Source organism: Erpetoichthys calabaricus, chromosome 13, assembly GCF_900747795.2.
Source record: "Erpetoichthys calabaricus chromosome 13, fErpCal1.3, whole genome shotgun sequence".
Classification (NCBI taxonomy): domain Eukaryota; kingdom Metazoa; phylum Chordata; class Cladistia; order Polypteriformes; family Polypteridae; genus Erpetoichthys; species Erpetoichthys calabaricus.
Window position 1 is genome coordinate 14,723,525 of NC_041406.2, and position 21,548 is coordinate 14,745,072.

Here is a 21,548-nt window from a genome sequence, read left to right on the forward strand (position 1 = left end):
GAGAAGTGTGCCAGTCACTGTGGCAGCCATACATGCCCAAGCCATAACACCTCCAGCACTGCCATGTTTAATAGATGAAGTGGTCTGCTTTGGATCTCGAGCAGATCCTTGTTGTCTCCACACGTTGCTCTTGCCATCACTCTGATGAGGTTCATCTTTGTCTTGTAAGTCCACAAGACCTTTTCCCAGAATTCTGCAGGCTCTTTCAAGTCCTTTTTACACAAACTGTAATCTGGCCATCCTGTTTTTGTGGTTGGCATCTTGCAGTGTGGCCTCTGTATTTCTATTCATGAAGTCTTCTGCTGATAGTCATCTCTGACACATCCACATCTGTCACACAGGCGTTGGGGGCTTTTTGTTGACCGTAGTGAGGATTCTTCTGTCATCAGCAGTGGTATGTCTTCCTTGGCCTACCAGTCCCTTTGTGATTACTGAGCCCACCAGTGTGCTCTTTCTTCTTCATGATATTCCAGACAGTTGATTTTGGTCATCCTAAGGTTTTTCTGATGGCTCCAGTGGTTTTATTCTTGTTTTTCAGCCTGAAAATGGCTTCTTTGATTGACTTTAAATGGCACTGCTCTTGTTCTCATGTTGATCAACGGCAACTACAGACTATAAAGGGTAGAAGCAGGCCGAGGTGTCTTATGAAGCCATGAAACCCACCTGAGGAATCACAAACACCTGGGACACCAACTGTCTCAAACATTATGGTGCCATAAAATTGGGGGATCTTGTAGTAAAAGTGTTGTCATTTCTACATGGTGAGACCGAAATGAATGCAAACCCCCTTAAATGAAAGTCTGCAATGTGCACGTTGATCACAATGTCTGAATTGTTTGATTTGTCATTTTAAAGTGTGGAGCATAGGGCTAAATCAAGGACAAATGTGTCATTGTCCCAAACATGATGGAGGGCACTGTATGTGAGGACAGCACAGTTGAGATCCTATGCCCAGATGCTGCATGTGCTCCCTGTGTCTGTATGGGTTTCCTCAAATCCAATCCAACTTTATTTGTTACACAAATCACACTTACAGTGTAGTAGGCAGTCAAATGCTTCGTTGCTAAACTCCACGCCTGTTCATTTAAGAAGATCTACAAAGCAGCACATGGCGTTGCCCAGCTAAGTAGTTTCAAGGCAGAGATATCCAACTTGTAGCTGGCAGCAGAAATCACTTTGCCAATTGCCACTGTGTAGAAATTCTGATAGAATTCATACAGAAATATTTATTTCTCAGACAATAATTATGCGTGACAAATCACAGGCCAGTGCCTTGTCCCAGATTATAAGGCCTGAAATAAATTAAATTGATTTCAGGGTTCAAAAGTCCATGAAAATGCACTGTCCTTAAAACTCACTGTAATAAAATGGAAAAAAAAAGACCCTAAGTACCCCCAGGCTGGGTCAATAATGTGGGTTCCAAAGTAGTCTAGTGTCTCTTTCTGACAAATTTGGATGTGTGTTTAAAGGTTTGTTAAAACTGAACCAAGGTTCTGGAATTGTATAAAGAACAAACACACAGACACACACACCCACATTGAGTTTTATATCCACCTTAATAAAAGGACAAGTGCATCTGTGTATCCCTCTGGTTGGTTGCTATGTCTATGTCACTGTCATTCCAACAGATGGTGCATCACAAACATTTACAGTAATACAATTCATTGCATTTCTTACTCCAACAGATGCCGCATCATAAACATTGGCACTGCTTCTATGAGTCACATACCAAGTGGTGTATAACACAGACATATGCATTGAATTTGTTATTCTATTCTAATTTATGGCACATCACAAAATTTTGTAGTAATACATTTTATTACTACAAATGTTTTTGGTACTTCATCTGTTGGAATGACAAGTGCCTGCATGTCTGTGTATCTGTGTGTCCCTTGCGGGTGCTATGTCTCTATCATTCGTTATAATAAAATGCCTTGCATTTGTCATATCAATGGATGGCACATCACAGACATGCGTTGAATTTCATTCCAACAGATGGCACATTGCAGTAATTTATTTTTTACTATAAATGTTTTTGATGTGTCATCTGTTGGAATGACAAATATAATGCATTTTATTATGTGTGGAACATCAGCCTCAACACGGATAGACACAGGACACACAGAAGTCCAAAAACAGACATGTTTATTTTATTCCTTCTTAGCACAATGCATGCAGTGCACAAACCCCACAATGCTCTGTCCTTTTCCTTTCTTTCTTCTCTATTACTGCCACCTCCACTCCCCTCTCACAAGCTTTGTCCTCTGCTTCCCGACTCCGGCTCCCTGAATGGAGAGAGACAGCCTCTTTTATACTACACCCAAAAGTGCTCCCTGACAATCTTCCTGCAGCACTTCCGGGTGTGGCAGAAGTGCTGCAGACCAAGGCTCTGGAGCTGTCCAGGCACCCCCTATAGGTGGCCACAGGCCCTAGAAAGGCCCCAATGCAAAGCAGTGGGGCTGCCCTCTCGTACTGCACGTAATGCTGTTGATATGTCCTATCCCCTGGTCCACTCCTCAGAAGGGCATCCCAACCGGGCAAGGACCCTGGCCGTCTGCCACATACTATATACATTACAAAATAGTTTCCAATAGAAGATGCACTCCAAACATTAACCTTGAGGTCTATGTTGGTTATTAAGATTTCAGCCCATCTGATAGGTTAGCACAGCTAGTCCTCCTTAATAAAAGGATAAGCATCAGTGTGTCTGTATATCTGTATGTCCATCTGGTTGCTGCCTGGTCTCTGTCATTCCCATAGAAGGTGCATTAGAAACATTTATAGTAATAAAATGCATTGCAATTACCATTCCAACGGATGGCACATCACAAATATTAACACTGCCATTATGAATCCCATATCATAGGACATATAACGGAGACATATGCATTGCATTTGTCATTCCAATAGATGACATATCACAAACACTTGTAGTAATGCATAATGCAATGCATGTGTCTCCGTTATATGTCCTATGAAATGGGATTCATAATGGCAGTGTTAATATTTGTGATGTGCCATCCGTTGGAATGACACCAGGACACCACAGGCTCATCCACCTGCATATCTCTGAGTTTACTCCTTAACAAGAATGACTGGATGGTATTGATCAGGGGTCCTCAATCACGGTCCTGGAGGGCCGCAGTGGCTGAAGGTTTTTATTCCAACTAGTTTCCTAATTAGAAAGCAGTGCATGCTGATAATGAAACTTGGTATTGAACTATTTGGTTTGTTAATGCTTGCATTCATCCAAGAGAAATGGCAATTTCACTGCAGAGTTTCCTTCTGTGGGAACATTATCCACGTGTTTTGTGGACCAGAATAGATTTAAACTTAATGGTCTTTCCAGTTCCCCTCTCATTCATTTCTAAACACTTCATGGTAAGCACGTGGAGAGCTGCTGGTTTATTGGTTATCTGCATGTCATTATAAACTAATGTCTGATTAAGAAAACAGGCAACAGCTAAAACTTAAATGCAGCTGCTAAAATCTAAAAAAGGTAATGAAGGCAAGAGAACTCAAATTAAGCCCAAAAATAATAAAAGGGTTCTAATTAAGAAATTGGTTAAAGTGAAAACCTGCTGCCATAGCAGACCTCCAGGACTGTAATTGAGGACCTCTGATCTACAAAGTAACTAAAATTTGTATTTGATGAATGAAAGCACTGACAAGGCATAGAGTTAAACACCAACTTTCATTATCAGCAAGGACTGAGTTCTAATTAGGACACTGGCTGGAATGAAAACCCATAGCCACTGCGGCCCTCCAGGACCGTGATTGAGGACCTCTGGTATTGATGGTGCTGGAGAAATCCCAAAAAACGTAATCCTCAAAGAGCTACCAGCTTTGTCCAGTGTTGTGGAGAAGATTGATGATTGAATCCTCCACTCCAGTCTTTGTCCGATAGGCAAACTGCAGTGGGTCCAGGTGTTCTACCACAAGAAGACCCAAATAGTCCAGGACCAGCCAATCCAAGGTCTCCATGATGTTAAGATATTAAACATAAGTATTGCTGGTCTGTATTAGATGAAGAAGCACCTGCCTTCTTTGGGACAGGAACAATGCAGGATGTTTACCAATTCCTGGAGGACTAGGGACCGACTGAGCAGGTGACAGAGGACACCATAAACTTGGTCAGCACAGGCCTTAAGAACTCGAGGACTGACGCCATCTGGTCCCGCACAGCATTTCCAGTGTGTTGCTTTCTCAATTGTCTCCTCACTTGGTAATCACTTAAACAGTAAACTGATTCACAACAAGAATAAAAACAAGGCAGAAGGGATCCAGAAGTAGTCTGCCATCAGTTGCAAAGGGCAACATTTGATTGCTCTGAAATGAAATGAACGAACTGTCTGCTCTCATAGCAGGTCATGGCACTGATGTGTTTGGGGTGTGGAAGAAAGACAAGAGAAGGGTATACTGTATTGTGCAGAACGCCGCACAGAGATGAGGGGAGAACAGGCACAGGGGGTCAGAAGTGGGATTCAAGCCCATGAAGCTGGATTAGCGAGGCAGCAGTGCTAACCACTGGGCCACCGTGTCATCAGTAGGAAAGAAAGGCAGCTTTAAGTTTGGTTCTGTAGGTTGTAAACTTTATATTCAAAATGGGAAGCTTAAGTTTATTAATAAAGAAAGAAAATGAACAAGCATGACAGCAAAGGGGTATGGAGTGCTGATGTTCTTTTTTTTGTGTAGTTAGTTAGACACCCTGCCTTGCCACCTGTGCCAGATGGGATGGGCTCCAGCACCCTCATGACCCGATTCTGGATTAAGTGGGTTAGAAAATGACCCGGTATGACATTTGTTTAACAAAGAAACTGTAATTTACTGTCAAAAATGGAGAATATATTCATGTAAAAACTTTACCTCCACCACAGGACACTGAGCACTGAGAGCGGACGATGGCCCAGGTGAAGTTGTGCTTTGGTATTGACTTCCTGTCAGGCTCCGACTTTGGAAGTGTATACTCCCACCCTATGCCAGGGTTTCTGCCTTGCAGGAGAATCTGCATTGGGAAAAAAATGGTAATAAATACATTAATGTACACTCAATGGCCAATATGTATATCTGACCATGAAACTCACATAGCCTTCTTCTACAAACAGCAAATTATGTGGCTGCAAACTCAATCTGTACAGCATGAAGGTCCGGTCAAGAGGTTCAGTTATCAGTCGAGTAAACACGAGTTACGTAACTGTCATCTAATTGTCACTGTCAGACATGGCAGCTCATCGATACCCCTGGGAGTACACAGGGTAACGCCAATGTGACGTTATATCATGGGGTGTGTCAGATCGCTGGTCTCATCAGTGCACCAGGTCAAAGGTTACAACTGAAATTCACAACTCACATCACATTTACTGTCCAAACGCCAGTCTCCCAGCGCTGTAACGCTCAGTAGTGTGCTGCCTGACAGAGCTGACGCTGTACAAAGGACTAACAGCTGCAGAGAGACCAGCAGCCCATTGGTTAATTTTTCCATTCTGTTATGGTTTGAAGAACCTGAGACGTCAGACAGACGAGCTTCTCTTCAGTTTATGAGGTCCATAGCCCCTCATGCTGCATGACGGAGCCCATGCTGTACGAAGGGTTAATAGCTGTGGTGTGCTCAGACACAGACAAGTCTCTGTTTTCTCTGTATTATTCTGTTTTAGTACATAAAACATGAGACATCAGACAGACGAACTTCTCTTCTATTTGTGAGATTCAAAATATGAGTGACCCTTACTTCTCACCGTCACATTCTACACATTGTACTACTGGCTGAACGCTCATTAGTTCTCAACGCTAGCAGCATGGGACTTACTCTCAGGACTTACGTTTTCCTCAAATAAAAATGGCATATCTGTTCATTTTTTTTTTGAATAAATTATTGTGAAATCAAATTTTCATTTTTTTTAATAACCTGACCTTTCTACCTATGTATGTCTTTATTTATTTCTTTAAAGAGCTTCAGCAAAAAGCCAAATGTCCCTCTGGGGACAAATAAAGTCAGTTTGTCTATTAAGTATATTATATAGTGCCTTATCTATCTATCTATCTATCTATCTATCTATCTATCTATCTATCTATCTATCTATCTATCTATCTATCTATCTATCTATCTATCTATCTATCTATCTATCTATCTATCTATCTATCTATCTATCTTGTCAAACTAAATAAGGAGTAAATAGAAATCTTAGTGCTTGGCAATAATGGATATAATGAGGGTAAGCTTAAAAGTCAAGACAGAAGTAAAGAATTTAGTGGTAATTATTGGCTCTGACCTGAATTTTAAATCACATATTAATCAGATTACTAGGACAGCATTTTTCCACTTAAGAAATATAGCAAAAGTTAGATCCCTTATGACTTTGCAAGATGCTGAAAAATGAGTTCATGCTTTCGTTTTCAGTTGACTAGATTACTGCAACTCACTCCTCTTAGGACCATCCAAAAAAGACATCAATCGATTGCAACGAGTGCAGAATGGAGCAGCTAGAAACTTAACTAGGAAAAGAAAATCTGAGCACATCACCCCTGTCTTAGTGTCACTACACTGGTTACCTGTGTCATAAAGAATTGACTTTAAAATACTGCTTATGGTTTACAAAGCCTTCAATCTTCTCACTCCATTCTATATTTCAGAATGCCTGTCACCTTACACTCCAAGTCGTAACCTTAGATCTTCAAATGAGTGTCTGCTTATAATTCCAAGAGCTAAACTTAAAAGAAGTGGTGAGGCGGCCTTCTGCTGTTATGCACCTAAAATCTGGAATAGCTGACCGAGAGAAATTCGCAGGCTAATATGGTGGAGCACTTTAAAAAACTGATAAAAACTCATTACTGTAACATGGCTTTCTCATGGCTTCATTTTAGTATAACCCTAATATTCTGTATATGCACTGAATTATCATTTCATCGTGGCTACACAATCCGTACTAACCCCTATTTTCTCTGCTGTTTTTTTTCCAAAAGAAGCTCATTGGGTACCTGGAATCCTTCCGGGTGCCCTATAAAAAGGGGTCAGTCGCCAGCATCCAACGGACAGATTTGGGAGGAAGAGGACAAAGCCTGTGTGGAAGACTGAAGGCGAAAAGACTGAGCTTGTCTTGTGTGCTGCGGAATGCAACTGCATAAATAAATCTTCTGCTGTGTGGTCTAGAATTAGTGTCTTGCGTGTCTGTGTTGGGGTTGGGGCAGTTGTACACGCCCAGTCATCACAAAATATATATATATATATATATATATATATATACAGTATATATATATATATATATATATATATATATATATATATATATATATATATATATATATATATATATATATATACAGTATATATATATATATATATATATATATATATATATTATATATATATATATTGTGAAAGGGAGCTCCCGGACAAAGGCAGGCAGACACATTTAAATCCATCACCACACGTTTATTTACAAACTCCATACTATTTACAAAGTCACTAGTGCACCACACAAACCCCCAACCATCACCCAAAGTCCTCGCTCTCACTAGCCGTCTCTTTTCTCTTCCAAACACAACACGCGCAGGGCCTCTCCTTGCCGCCTCCTCTGACCTTGTCCACCACCTCACCCGACTCCAGCCTTGATTGCAGGGAGGCGGCTTCTTAAATAGGCGGGCGGCTGCGGACCACACCCGGCCACCTGCCACAATATATATATACACACATATATATATATATATATATATATATATATATATATATATATATATATATATATATATATATATACAGTATATATACATACAGTGGATCTGGAAAGTATTCACAGCGCATCACTTTTTCCACATTTTGTTATGTTACAGCCTTATTCCAAAATGGATTAAATTCATTTTTTCCTCAGAATTCTACACACAACACCTCATAATGACAACATGAAAAAAGTTTACTTGAGGTTTTTGCAAATTTATTAAAAATAAAAAAATTGAGAAAGCACATGTACATAAGTATTCACAGCCTTTGCCGTGAAGCTCGAAATTGAGCTCAGGTGCATCCTGTATCCCCTGATCATCCTTGAGATGTTTCTGCAGCTTACTTGGAGTCCACCTGTGGTAAATTCAGTTGACTGGACATGATTTGGAAAGGCACACACCTGTCTATATAAGGTCCCACAGTTGACAGTTCATGTCAGAGCACAAACCAAGCATGAAGTCAAAGGAATTGTCTGTAGACCTCCGAGACAGGATTGTCTCGAGGCACAAATCTGGGGAAGGTTACAGAAAAATTTCTGCTGCTTTGAAGGTCCCAATGAGCACAGTGGCCTCCATCATCCGTAAGTGGAAGAAGTTCAAAACCACCAGGACTCTTCCTAGAGCTGGCCGGCCATCTAAACTGAGCGATCAGGGGAGAAGGGCCTTAGTCAGGGAGGTGACCAAGAACCCGATGCTCACTCTGTCAGAGCTCCAGAGGTCCTCTGTGGAGGGAGGAGAACCTTCCAGAAGGACAACTTCTCTGCAGCAATCCACCAATCAGGCCTGTATGGTAGAGTGGCCAGACGGAAGCCACTCCTTAGTAAAAGGCACATGGCAGCCCACCTGGAGTTTGCCAAAAGGCACCTGAAGGACTCTCAGACCATAAGAAAGAAAATTCTCTGGTCTGATGAGACAAAGATTGAACTCTTTTGTGTGAATGCCAGGCGTCACGTTTGGGGGAAACCTGGCACCATCCCTACAGTGAAGCATGGTGGTGGCAGCATCATGCTGTGGGGATGTTTTTCAGTGGCAGGGACTGGGAGACTAGTCAGGATAAACGGAAAGATGACTGCAGCAATGTACACAGACATCCTGGATGAAAACCTGCTCCAGAGCGCTCTTGACCTCAGACTGGGGTGACGGTTCATCTTTTAGCAGGACAACGACCCTAAGCACACAGCCAAGATATCAAAGGAGTGTCTTCAGGACAACTCTGTGAATGTCCTTGAGTGGCCCAGCCAGAGCCCAGACTTGAATCCGATTGAACATCTCTGGAGAGATCTTAAAATGGCTGTGCACTGACGCTTCCCATCCAACCTGATGGAGCTTGAGAGGTGCTGCAAAGAGGAATGGGTGAAACTGGCCAAGGATAGGTGTGCCAAGCTTGTGGCATCATATTCAACAAGACTTGAGGCTGTAATTGCTGCCAAAGGTGCATCGGCAAAGTATTGAGCAAAGGCTGTGAATACTTATGTACATTGGATTTCTCAGTTTTTTTATATTTAATAAATTTGCAAAAAACTCAAGTTAACTTTTTTCACGTTGTCATTATGGGATGTTGTGTGTAGAGTTCTGAGGAAAAACATGAATTGAATCCATTTTGGAATAAGGCTGTGACATAACAAAATGTGGAAAAAGTGATGCGCTGTGAATACTTTCTGGATGAACTGTATATATATATATATATATATATATATATATATATATATATATATATATATATATATATATATATATATATATATATATACAGTAAATAAATATACCTAAAGCATACTTACATTCAAGTTTAAAACGCCATGTTGAAAAGATTTAAATGTGACCACAGTTGGTGCTGACCTATTATAAAAAGGCAGACTATCCAAAATCTTATGGGCAGCTACTACAAAAGCTGGTCCCTCTGTGAACCCTCCACCATTGGTCCCCTGATCACGAACCCCAATGCACAGTGCCTGTTCTTCATATAGGTAAGGAGGCAGCTCTGATTCTGTCGTATGCTTTTGTCAACCATTGCAGTTGCCTGTTCAAACAAATCTAATAGATTGGTTTGGTGGAATCTTCTTCTCATAAACCCATGCTGGATGTTCTTTAGTGCTGTGCTCCATGTAGGTACTTTTCTAATTTATTTTTTTTACTCAAATTTCCACCATTTTACTCCATTGGACCCTTGAGCAAGACACTTAACCTGCAATTGCTCCGTCCTGGGTAAGACGTCATTCTGCATCCAGCCCAGCAAGCAGGTCCTCCAATTTGCAGCGTACATTTGGGGGTTGGTGGCAGGATTGTCACTCCCGTCACTGTAAAAAAAACCTTACAATGTTCCAAGTGTGGTGCTGAGGTGTCGCCCGCTGCATTCGGATCCCAATCCAGGAGGCTCGTTGTGCGAACTAAGACTTAATGGTCTGTAATTACCAAGGCCATTTTGTCTCTTGTAGACTAGAGTCACATTTGCACCTTTCCAGTCCACAGGTACTTCTCCTTTCTCTTACTTCACGCATTGTGAACCCGCGTCACTTCTTGACTACTCTTGTACTTGGAAGGCACTTTTTTTAGTTAAATGGTAATTTGTAAAGCTCTTTTACATCACAGTATGATTCTCTTCACAGCTCCAGGGGTCGGCAGGTCAACTGCCTGACCTGAGGCCGCGCTGACACTCGGTGGTGGCAATTGAATCATCCAATGTGCGGTTCACATTCCCATGCCATGGCCACTAGGCCACAGCTTTACAAGTATGCATAAAGGATGAAAAAAACAAAATAAATACCCAGTGGATCTGGTAAAGCCATAAAATTAGATACAAATGTTGCTAATGGCATACCATGACAGCGACAGCTTAATTTATCATTTTCCATCTTTGGCAAACTAATACAGCATTCTATGCTTAACACGTACTACACTCATGGAAAACAAACATTCTGACACATGGTTTTACTTAAAACTATTTCAATTATTATGATGAGCATTTTCTATGCATGTTGGAAAAGCTGAAAATAAATTCAAGCACGCTGTACTTATTCCTAATTAGCTACTGTAGACACAAAAGAATTTCAATGGCATATGTAGCAAACTTCGAAGTTCACAGTCTGTCCAGCTGGGTTTATAACAAATTCATCTGGCAGAGCAGCGCTTAATGCTGCTGCCTTCAAACTCTAAGGAGCAGGACTGAGACGCCAGGCTCGGTCTGTTTTAGGCCAGGTTCACTTAGGCCCAGGAAGGTTTTCTCCAGGATCTCCATTTAACTCCCATATCCCAGAACAGACAGGCTGACTGGTGTATGTGTGAATGTGGCTGGGCACAGGTATATGCCGTGCATTGGCCAAGCATTCTTTTTTTAACATTATTACACTGCTACACTGATACAACGTATAATGAATTAAGAATTAATTGATATGTAATGAATTAATTCCAGTGAATTAAGATTTAGAGCAGGGATCTCAAACTCCGGTCCTGGAGGGCCGCAGTGGCTGAAGGTTTTCATTCTAACCCTTTTCTTAATGAGTGACCTGCTTTTGCTGCTAATTAACTTCTTTTGAACTAATTTTATTTGACTTGCTCTTGAAGACTCAGACCCCTTAATTGTTTCTTTTTCCTTAATTAGCAGCCAAACAATAATGAGATACAAAATGAGCCAAAACAACTGGTGTCCATCATACAATATCTGAAAATGAAGAAAGATAAAGGTCTCAGGAATGCTGATCTGCTCAGGTCCACAAAACATTTTAACAGAGCTCTTAGAAAAGAGAAAATCAATAATTTTGGAAATGTCTGCTATTGTACAATGCAGCAACAAGCCATGGAATTAAAAAACGGGTTTAATTAACAACAAGACTTGACGTCTAGCCCTGTGTTGGCTGGGATTGGCTCCAGCGGACCCCCGTGACCCTGTGTTCAGATTCAGCGGGTTGGAAAATGGATGGATGGATGGATGGACTTGGCGTCTAATTAAGCAACTGGTTGGAGTGAAATTGGTTGGAGTTTGAGGCCCTGAAATCGTTGGTCTTCTGTTGGCCCCCTCACCTCACATTTCATTCCTGTTTGGGTGCCACTTAAGGAAAGAAATGAAGCAAATCAGAGGAACAAATCTTGAAAAACAAGTCAATTAAAATGAAAGGAAAAGGAAAAGAGTTAAGGCGGCATGGTGGCACAGTGGTAGAGCTGCTGCCTTGCAGTAAGGAGACCTGGGTGGAGTTTGCATGTTCTCCCCGTGTCTGCGTGGGTTTCCCTCTGGGTGCTCCAGTTTCCTCCCACAGTCCAAAGACATGCAGGTTAGGTGCATTGGCGATCCTAAATTGTCCCTAGTGTGTGCTTGGTGTGTGGGTGTGTGTACCCTGTGGTGGGCTGGCGCCCTGCCCGGGGTATGTTTCCTGCCTTGTGCTCTGTGTTGGCTGGGATTGGCTCCAGCAGACCCCCGTGACCCTGTAGTTAGGATATTGCGGGTTGGATAATGGATGGATGGATGTAAAAGGAGTTAATTAGCAGCAAAAATTGGTCACCAATTAAGAAATGCTTAGAATGAAAACCTGCAGCCACTGGGGCCCTCCAGGACCGGAGTTTGAGACCACTGATTTAGAGGGAAAGTATCCAAAAAAGAAAACATTTACACATATTTTATTCTCCTGTGATAAAGTTCACAAATCTTTGAAAATCAACCTTTACTTGGGCCTTTCCGTTTCTTAAGGCTAACTTTTAAAATGACATAGCCTTGAACTGGATGAATTTGTTAACCCTTACATACTGTTCATATTTCATTCCTTCACAGTATGGTCCAGATCAGGCCAAGAATTCCCTCACATTCCTCACATGTGCATGGGAGACAGTCGATGGGCTTGACTAAATGTACTTATATGTCGGATCAGGGGATGACAATGCACAATAACAACTTTCCTGCTTCCTCTGCAGTCTTTCAGGAGGAAATCCCGCCTGACGTCACTTCCGGCTCCAGTCCTGACGTCACTTCTGGTTCAGTCCCTTAAAGTATGCCCCTCCTTGGCTACCCTTTATAAATCCACCATATTGTCTGTTATATTCAGTTCATTTGTGGACTCAGTCTGTTAAGATTACTCAGATTTTTGCTCCAGTAGCACCTGTACAATAGTATAAAATTTTATAATATTTTCTCTTCTGTGTATTTTGATTCAGTTTAGGAAAGGGAATCAAATTTCCGGCTAAAAGACATGACATTTAGGGTATGTTTACTGTGGATGAATGTCAAAAAATGTCAAATTTGATGCGAACAGTATGTAAGGGTCAATAAAATGGATGAATGAACAATTATTTATTTGCTTGGATAAATGTAAATATGCAGTGTGTACACAAACTACTTTCTTTCTGTGATATATATATATATATATATATATATATATATATATATATATATATATATATATATATATATATATATATATATTGTAGAGGGCCCGGCCGTGACGCCCCTTCTACATATGTTCCGGGGGAACAACCATGGGCTTCTAAGTACCTCCCCCAGGACGCTTGGTGGCAGCCTCCCTGGCTGACGTTGGTGCCTCAGTTTCCCCACAGGGCTCCATGGGAGATGGAGTTCTCCACAGCCCTGTCGGGATCTGGGGTGGCTACCAGGGGGTGGTGCATGGGTCCCTGAGCCGGTGTGGACAACTCTGCAGCCCCGCCCAGAAGTGCAATCGGAAACAGGTGATCAAGCACCTGGAACACTTCTGGGTGGGCTATAAAAGGAGCCAGAGTCGGGAAGTGGAGGACGAAGCTAGACGGGAGGAGTGGTGGTGCCAAAAGGAAGTGTGTTTTTGTATGCTTATTTGAACTGTGTTGTGCCTGTGGGGTTGAGCAGTGACATGCATTCAAATCAGCACAATGACAAGGGGACCCACATTTTTGCACAGCCAGTTTTTCACATTTGATCTAATTTCATACAACTAAATACTGCTTCACTAAAAATCTATAAAAATCTTTGTTCTGAAAACACCCCACTACTCAGATGTTCCTAGGAAATGAAAGACATACCACTGTTATCTTTCTGGTTGAAAGTAGAGTCAAGTATTGTGCAGGCTGAGAGGGGTTCTGAAACTTTTTCATATGACTGTATGTATATACTGTATATATATATATATACAGTACTGTGCAAAAGTTTTAGGCAGGTGTGAAAAAATGTTGTAAACAAAGAATGCTTTCAACAATGGAAGTGTTAATCATTTATTTTCATCAATCAACAAAATGTAGTGAATGAACAAAAGAGAAATCTAAATCAAATCAATACTTGGCGTGACCACCCTTTGCCTTCAAAACAGCATCAATTCTTCTAGGTACACTTGCACACAGTTTCTGAAGGAACTCGGCTGGTAGGTTGTTCCAAACATCTTGGAGAACTAACCCCAGATCTTCTGTGGATGTAGGCTTCCTCACATCCTTCTGTCTCTTCATGTAATCCCAGACACACTCGATGATGTTGAGATCAGGGCTCTGTGGGGGCCATACCATCACTTCCAGGACTTCTTGTTCTTCTTGACACTGAAGATAGTTCTTAATGACTTTGGCTGTATGTTTGGGGTCGTTGTCCTGCTGCAGAATAAATTTGGGGCCAATCATACGCCTCCCTGATGGTATTGCATGATGGATAAGTATCTGCCTGTATTTCTCAGCATTGAGAACACCATTAATCCTGACCAAATCTCCAACTCCATTTGCAGAAATGCAGCCCCAAACGTTCAAGGAACCTCCACCATGCTTCACTGTTGCCTGCAGACACTCATTATTGTACCGCTCTCCAGCCCTTCGACGAACAAACTACCTTCTGCTACAGCCAAATATTTCAAATTTTGACTCATCAGTCCAGAGCACCTGCTGCCATTTTTCTGCACCCCAGTTCCTATGTTTTCGTGCATACTTCAGTCGCTTGGCCTTGTTTCCACGTCAGAGGTATGGCTTTTTGGCTGCAACTCTTCCATGGAGACCACTTCTGGCCAGACTTCTCCGAACAGTAGATGGGTGTACCTGGGTCCCACTGGTTTCTGCCAGTTCTGAGCTGTTGGCACTGCTGGACATCTTCCGATTTTGAAGGGTAATAAGCTTGATGTGTCTTTCATCTGCTGCACTAAGTTTCCTTGGCCGACCACTGCGTCTGCGATCCTCAACGTTGCCCGTTTCTTTGTGCTTCTTCAAAAGAGCTTGAACAGCACATCTTGAAACCCCAGTCTGCTTTGAAATCTTTGTCTGGGAGAGACCTTGCTGATGCAGTAGAACTACCTTGTGTCTTGTTGCTGTGCTCAATCTTGCCATGACATGAAACTGTCTTCCACAACCTCACCTTGGTAGCAGAGTTTGGCTGTTCCTCACCAGTTTGAAGCCTCCTACACAGCGGTTTCTGTTTCAGTTAATGACTGTGTTTCAACCTACGTGTGACATTGATGATCATTAGCACCTGTTTGGTAGAATTGGTTGATCAGACACCTGACTAGAATCCTACAAAATCCCTGACTTTGTGCAAGTGGACCTGTAAGAATTGATGCTGGTTTGAAGGCAAAAGGTAGGAACACCAAATATTGATTTGATTTAGATTTGTCTTTTGTTTGCTCACTTTGCTTTTTGTAAATTGATAACAATAAACAATCATTATTTATATTTCTGAAAGCATTCTTTGTTTACAGCACTTTCTCACACCTACCTAAAACTTTTGCACAGTACTGTATATATATATATATATATATATATATATATATATATATATATATATACAGTATATACATACAGTCATATGAAAAAGTTTCAGAACCCCTCTCAGCCTGCATATATAGTCATTGATATTACACTCCATGTATCTTGAATGTTCTGTTTGTTATTAATTCACTTTTGGAATTTATTTTTAAAGAGGTCAGCCCCAGTATTTCTCAACCATGTCAGAGACATTTGAGATCATAACATGTCTGTTCACCTTGGATCACCAGTACAACATAATTTTTTAGTTCTTTGCTGACTACCCTCTGCTCTTCCACATGTTTTGCTACTTGATCCACGTTGGCCACACCCACCCATCTCGATATATGAAAGTCTGTGAGTTTCCAACTGCTACAAACTACTTTTTCAGTTATCAACTGCTTGACCCAATTGTTCTGAATTTTCATTTTTGAGACCTTATATCATCTGAAGTCAAAGATGAAAAAAAAAACCTTACATCTTCTCAGCCTCCATTAACATTTGATTCCACCACTGCAACTCAGATTAGAACAACTGGTCTTCAGTATCTCTTGGACCATCAAACATACTGCATACATAATGACATGGCGTTACAGCCTTAAAGATGGCTTAACTAAACTGGCTTTGTGTGGTTATCTTCAAAACCTAATTATTACAATCATAGGAACATCATGACAAATTGCATTATCCACCAGTTCAAATCTGAGTATATCTCTAATAATGTCTGTATGGACATACCTCAATAACCAGGGTCTCATTAATTGGTCCTGATGCCGAAAGGGTCTCTGGGCGATGGTATGGCCGCTTATACTCAAAGATTGTTCCGCCGAATTTGTGTCGGCCAGGCCAATCGATTGTCCATTGTCCATTAAGGTAATACTTCTGCTGCAGATTTCTCACAGATAAATAGGAACTGGAGCTGTTCGTCTCAAATACACGAATGCTGCGAGCTCCTGCTGGAATAGTTAGAACGTGGTAGTATTCTGTCAATACAAAAGTACCCGACACAAGTATGTCAGAGGCATGGAAGATCATTTAACTTTCAAGTTTTTAACATCTCTGGAGAAAAAGAATGCATCTACTCAAATATTTTGAAATTTCAGGAAAAAAAAAACAGAAACATTCATCAAATGTTCTAACCAGCTAAACATAAAAGGTTGTTATCGATTACGACCTCAGAAAGAGGACCAGTCAAAGCTGGAATAACGAGATAGAGCGGAATAATGGAAAGACAGCATGAAGAATTTCATGATGAATTTCCCCTTGGGATTAATAAAGCATCTATCTATCTATCTATCTATCTATCTATCTATCTATCTATCTATCTATCTATCTATCTATCTATCTATCTATCTATCTATCTATCTATCTATCTATCTATCTATCTATCTATCTATCTATCTATCTATCTATCTATCTATCTATCTATCTATCTATCTATCTATCTATCTATCTATCTATCTATCTAGTGCTTTTATGTCTATCTTTTTTATATAGTGCCTTTTCTATCTATCTATCTATCTATCTATCTATCTATCTATCTATCTATCTATCTATCTATCTATCTATCTATCTATCTATCTATCTATCTATCTATCTATCTATCTATCTATCTATCTATCTATCTATCTATCTATCTATCTATCTATCTATCTAAGACCTGTTATGTATCGCAGGTCCAGAAGTCTTCAGACCCTTTCCCTTTCTACATACGTTTAATGTGTTGTTGATTATATTTTACGTGGATGAATTTGCCATTTTTGACCATCCGTCTACACTCATTAACCCTTAATGACAAAGTAAAAACACGTTTCCAGAAAGGTTCACAAATTGATTAAAAATCAAAAACTGAGATCTCTCATTCCTAGAAGTATCCATACCTTTTGCTTTGGCACTCCATGCTTATGTGTATCATGATGACTTTAATTCTCATCCAGAACTTGACTGGAATCCACCAGTGGCAAACTGAATTGACTGGTCATCATTTAGAAAGGTACATGTGGACCAGTGTGTAGACAGTCTGACAATTCATACTGTACAGGATGAGACTGGCCAACTTTGTTGGAGTGAAAGGCCTGCTCCCGTCCAGATTGTTTGAATGTTACTATCAATCATACATTTTTCTCTTTTGTTCATCAGTGACCAACTTTAACTATATCAGAACTCCATTAGCAACTCCTACAAGTGAAAATGTGAATCCAATGTTTCTTTTTGAATTATTTGTGTCAGAAGCTACTTACTATAATACAATAAAAGCACAGGTCAGATCACGTCAGGTTGGGGAGCATGCACTGGTACACGGTGTCGCTGCACCCACCACATGACGAAACAGCTCAGGATCCTGGTTGGCAACCCCCCTAATAGGGAAAATTAGTGAATCATGTGCATGGAGCAATCAGAGTGGCCATCCCTCATCGTCGGCTCCATGAATCGTTTAGCACAAGGGCCTACATTCATGGCATAAAAGTCTGAGGGGTTAAAAATGAGAGTTCAAATTGAAAGATGGGGACGAGCATCGGTGGAGTGTTTCCATTGTGACAGACGGAATAGACCAGTTAGACTACTCTTCAGGGGTCGACTATGGAGTGCTGGTCTAGGAGATGAGAATTCAGTCCTGCTGAGCGAGTGGACAACGAGTTGATTGAGGGTTCTTGGAGGAATATCATTGCAGTGACCGACGGAGGTGGCAGAGAGAAAAAGCTGGGCTCCAGGGACTCTCAGATCGGGGTAACCAGCTAAGATGGCCGAGAGGGAGCCGTGAAGAATGGGGTCATTGGTGTCTTGTGCCTATTGAGTGACTTCAACAAAGAGCCGGAGAGACGAGAAGTGGAAACCTGGAGCACAAAACTGAAAGAAGGTTGATTCTGACTTTAATTTGGTGTTTTAACTATTTATTGACTTTCGAATTGTTTTACATCACTGGCACTATTTAAGAGCTTTTCATTTCTTTCTTTTTTAATAACTGTACAGTGACACTTTTTACTTTTAATAGATACACAACACACTGTTTACACTAAAACTTGTTGTTGTCTCCTCACTTGTCCTAGTCCATCCTCGGTTCATGAACTCTTTGGAGAATCCTTGGGCACCGCTGGTTTGACTTTGTGTTGCTCACAGAGTCCTGAATGAGGCACATTACCTGCATTGTGAGGGAGCGTCAGTTATGGCACTACGGCCATGTGGCGCAATTCCCTGAGGGTGATTCAGCTCACAGGACCCTCATTGTTGGGGACCCGAGTGGCTGGATCAGGCCAAGGTCGACAAAACTGGTCGAACAATTGAAGAGCAAATTAACAAAATACACTCCAGTTTTGAGATCACACTTGATATGCCGGGTGTGACAGAAACACAAGGCCAATACTCACTAAATCTGCATGTTAACCCTAAAATAAGTTCATACAAATTTTAAAAGAGAATGAAAAAAAAAACTTAATTATTTGATACTTTAGATCAGGAGTGAGATTCAAAAATGTAATCACAAAATAAATTATGACTGAAATGGAGCAGGGAAGTCTGGGAAAAAACGGCCGAGGGTCACTTACGGTTGTTGTAGTGCTGCTTGCTGTAATGGCCTTTGTAGATTTTGCATGTTGAATTGTTGCCTTTGCAGACTCCACAAATATCTGGCACAGCACTGGAACCCAAAATGCGATCACAGCCAACCTGCTACAAAAAAAATAAAAAAGATCATCATAAAACAAATAAATAGAAATAATAATGAGGAAAATAAAAATACCAAAAGTGCAACAGGAATAATGCAACTTCCCCCTGGAGACCCCTAAAGTATGTTTTCCCACAGTATTTATTTCTTGAAAAGTTATTGTTTTATTTTTTTTTTTTTTTTTAGAAGTAAAGTAATTTCCAAGGTAAGTCAACTAAAAATGAAAGATATCTCCTAAGAGAAATATAAATTAATAACAAGCTGGTTAAGTTTGCAGATGATACCAAGATAGGTGGATCAGCAGATCATTTGGAATCCGTTATATCATCACAGAAGGACTTGGACAGGATACAGGCTTGGGCAGATTTGTGGCAGATGGGATTTAATGTCAGTAAATGTAAAGAATTACACATAGGAAGTAAAAATGTGAGGTTTGTATACACAATGGGCGGTCGGAAAATCGAAAGTACGCCTTATGAAAAGGATTTAGGAGTCATAGTGGACTCTAAGCTATCGACTTCCAGACAATGTTCAGAAGCCATTAAGAAGGCTAACAGAATGTCAGGTTATATAGCGCCTTGATGTGCGGAGTACAAGTCACAGGAGGTTCTGTTCAACCTTTATAACACACTGGTGAGGCCTCATCTTGAGTACTGTGAGCAGTTTGGGTCTCCAGGCTACAAAAAGGACATAGCAGCACTAGAAAAGGTCCAGAGAAGAGCGACTAGTTTCCTTAATTTTGCATGGTACAGAAATAAGAACTAATTGGACTATAATTACCTGGATCTCCCTTTTTGAAGATTGGAGTTGCAACTTTCTAGTCCTTGGGTATTTCTCCTTTCTCAAGTGACTGCTCAAATATGCACTACTAAGGATTTATGGATGACGTCTCTCATTTCTTTCAACTGGTAAAATCCCATCAGGTCCCTTATTAGACTTCAATAGTGTTGATCAGCAAAATTCTCCAAAGTGTTATTTGCAGCAAATTTGCTGCGTTCGCCCTTGCTCATCAAATTATTTACTGATAATTCGACCGGTTTAGGAGAACTTTTTTCTCCAGTGCCCCATAATGCTTTGCGAGGCTAGAACAACATCCCCCGGAGTTGTAATAGCCAATATTGGATAGAACCCTATCCCACACCGGGTATATAATGCTAATCATTTGCATTACAGACTCTGTGGGACTTTGTGGTAGAACAGACAAGTAAATAATGCATGTTCTCAAAATTCTTATGTGAAATATATACAGCATAACTAACGAGTTATCTTTACTTGTCGCCAAATGTCGGAGTTCCACGACATTATAAGAGATGGAGGCGTGTGCCTTATGCATGCATAATTAGCCACGTGGGGATACAAAACAAACCTTGAAGAAGCCTGACATCCCCCCTCCAAGTACTTGAGACTCTATGAAATAGTAATAAATCTTTCGCTATTATTATTATTATTATTTACAAGTCGTTTCAATCTTTTTGACAGAAGAAAAAGTGGCAGTAAATGTAAAGTATTACACATAGGAAGTGAAAATGTGAGGTTTGAATACACAATGGGGGGTCGGAAAATCAAGAGTCCACCTTATGAGAAGGATTTAGGAGTCATAGTGGACTCTAAGCTATCGACTTCCCAACAGTGTTCAGAAGCCATTAAGAAGGCTAACAGAATGTCAGGTTATATAGCGCCTTGATGTGTGGAGTACAAGTCACAGGAGGTTCTGCTCAACCTTTATAACACACTGGTGAGGCCTCATCTGGAGTCCTGTGTGCAGTTTTGGTCCCCAGGTTACAAAAAGGACATAGCAGCACTAGAAAATGTCCAGAGAAGAGCGACTAGGATGATTCCAAGGGTACAGGGGATAAGTTATGAGGAAAGATTAAAAGAGCTGAGCCTATAAAGGAGATGAAGAGGAGACCTGACTGAAGTGTTTAACATTATGAAGGGAATGAGTCCAGTTGATCGAGACGGTGACTTTAAAATGAGTTCATCAAGAACAAGGGGACACAGTTAAAAACTTGTTAAGGGTAAATTTTGCGCAAACATTAGGAACTTTTTCTTCACATAGAGAACCACATACACATGGAATAAGTGACCAATTAGTGTGGTGGACAATAGGACTTTAGGGACTTTCAAAACTCAACTTAATGCTTTTTTAGGAGAATTAGGTGTATAGAACTGGCGAGCTTTGTTGGGGTGAATGGCCTGTTCTCGTCCAGAGTGTTCTAATGTTACTATCAATCATACATTTTTCTCTTTTGTTCACCAGTGACCAACTTTAACTATATTAGAACTTCATTGACAGCTCATTTAAGTGAAAATGTGAATACAATATTTCGTTTTGAATTATTTGTGTCATAAGCTGCTTACTATAATAAAATAAAAGCACAGGTCAGGTCAGGCACTAGTACAGCGTGTTGCCGCACCCACCACATGATGAAACATCTAGGGATCCTGGTTGGCGACCCCCCAGGCAGACACGCGGTCCAGTCCCAGCCACCGG

At 40.8% G+C, this 21,548-nt stretch overlaps 1 protein-coding gene and 1 long non-coding RNA gene across 4 annotated transcripts in view; one reads left to right on the top strand and one right to left on the bottom strand.

Annotated features, from left to right (window-relative positions):
• The window catches only part of LOC127530050 (uncharacterized), a 451,280-nt gene that overhangs the window by 112,202 nt on the left and 317,530 nt on the right, over positions 1-21,548 (top strand). The window lies entirely within an intron of this gene.
• Positions 1-21,548, bottom strand: part of LOC114663997 (A disintegrin and metalloproteinase with thrombospondin motifs 16) — a 301,817-nt gene that overhangs the window by 91,128 nt on the left and 189,141 nt on the right. For all 3 annotated transcript variants that reach the window (XM_051935635.1, XM_051935634.1, XM_051935636.1), the window contains 3 exons: positions 18,936-19,059; positions 16,132-16,376; positions 4,867-5,005 (listed from right to left, as the gene is read on the bottom strand). In XM_051935635.1, coding sequence (XP_051791595.1) covers positions 4,867-5,005; positions 16,132-16,376; positions 18,936-19,059 — 508 coding nt within the window. The remainder of the gene's footprint in view (positions 1-4,866; positions 5,006-16,131; positions 16,377-18,935; positions 19,060-21,548) is intronic.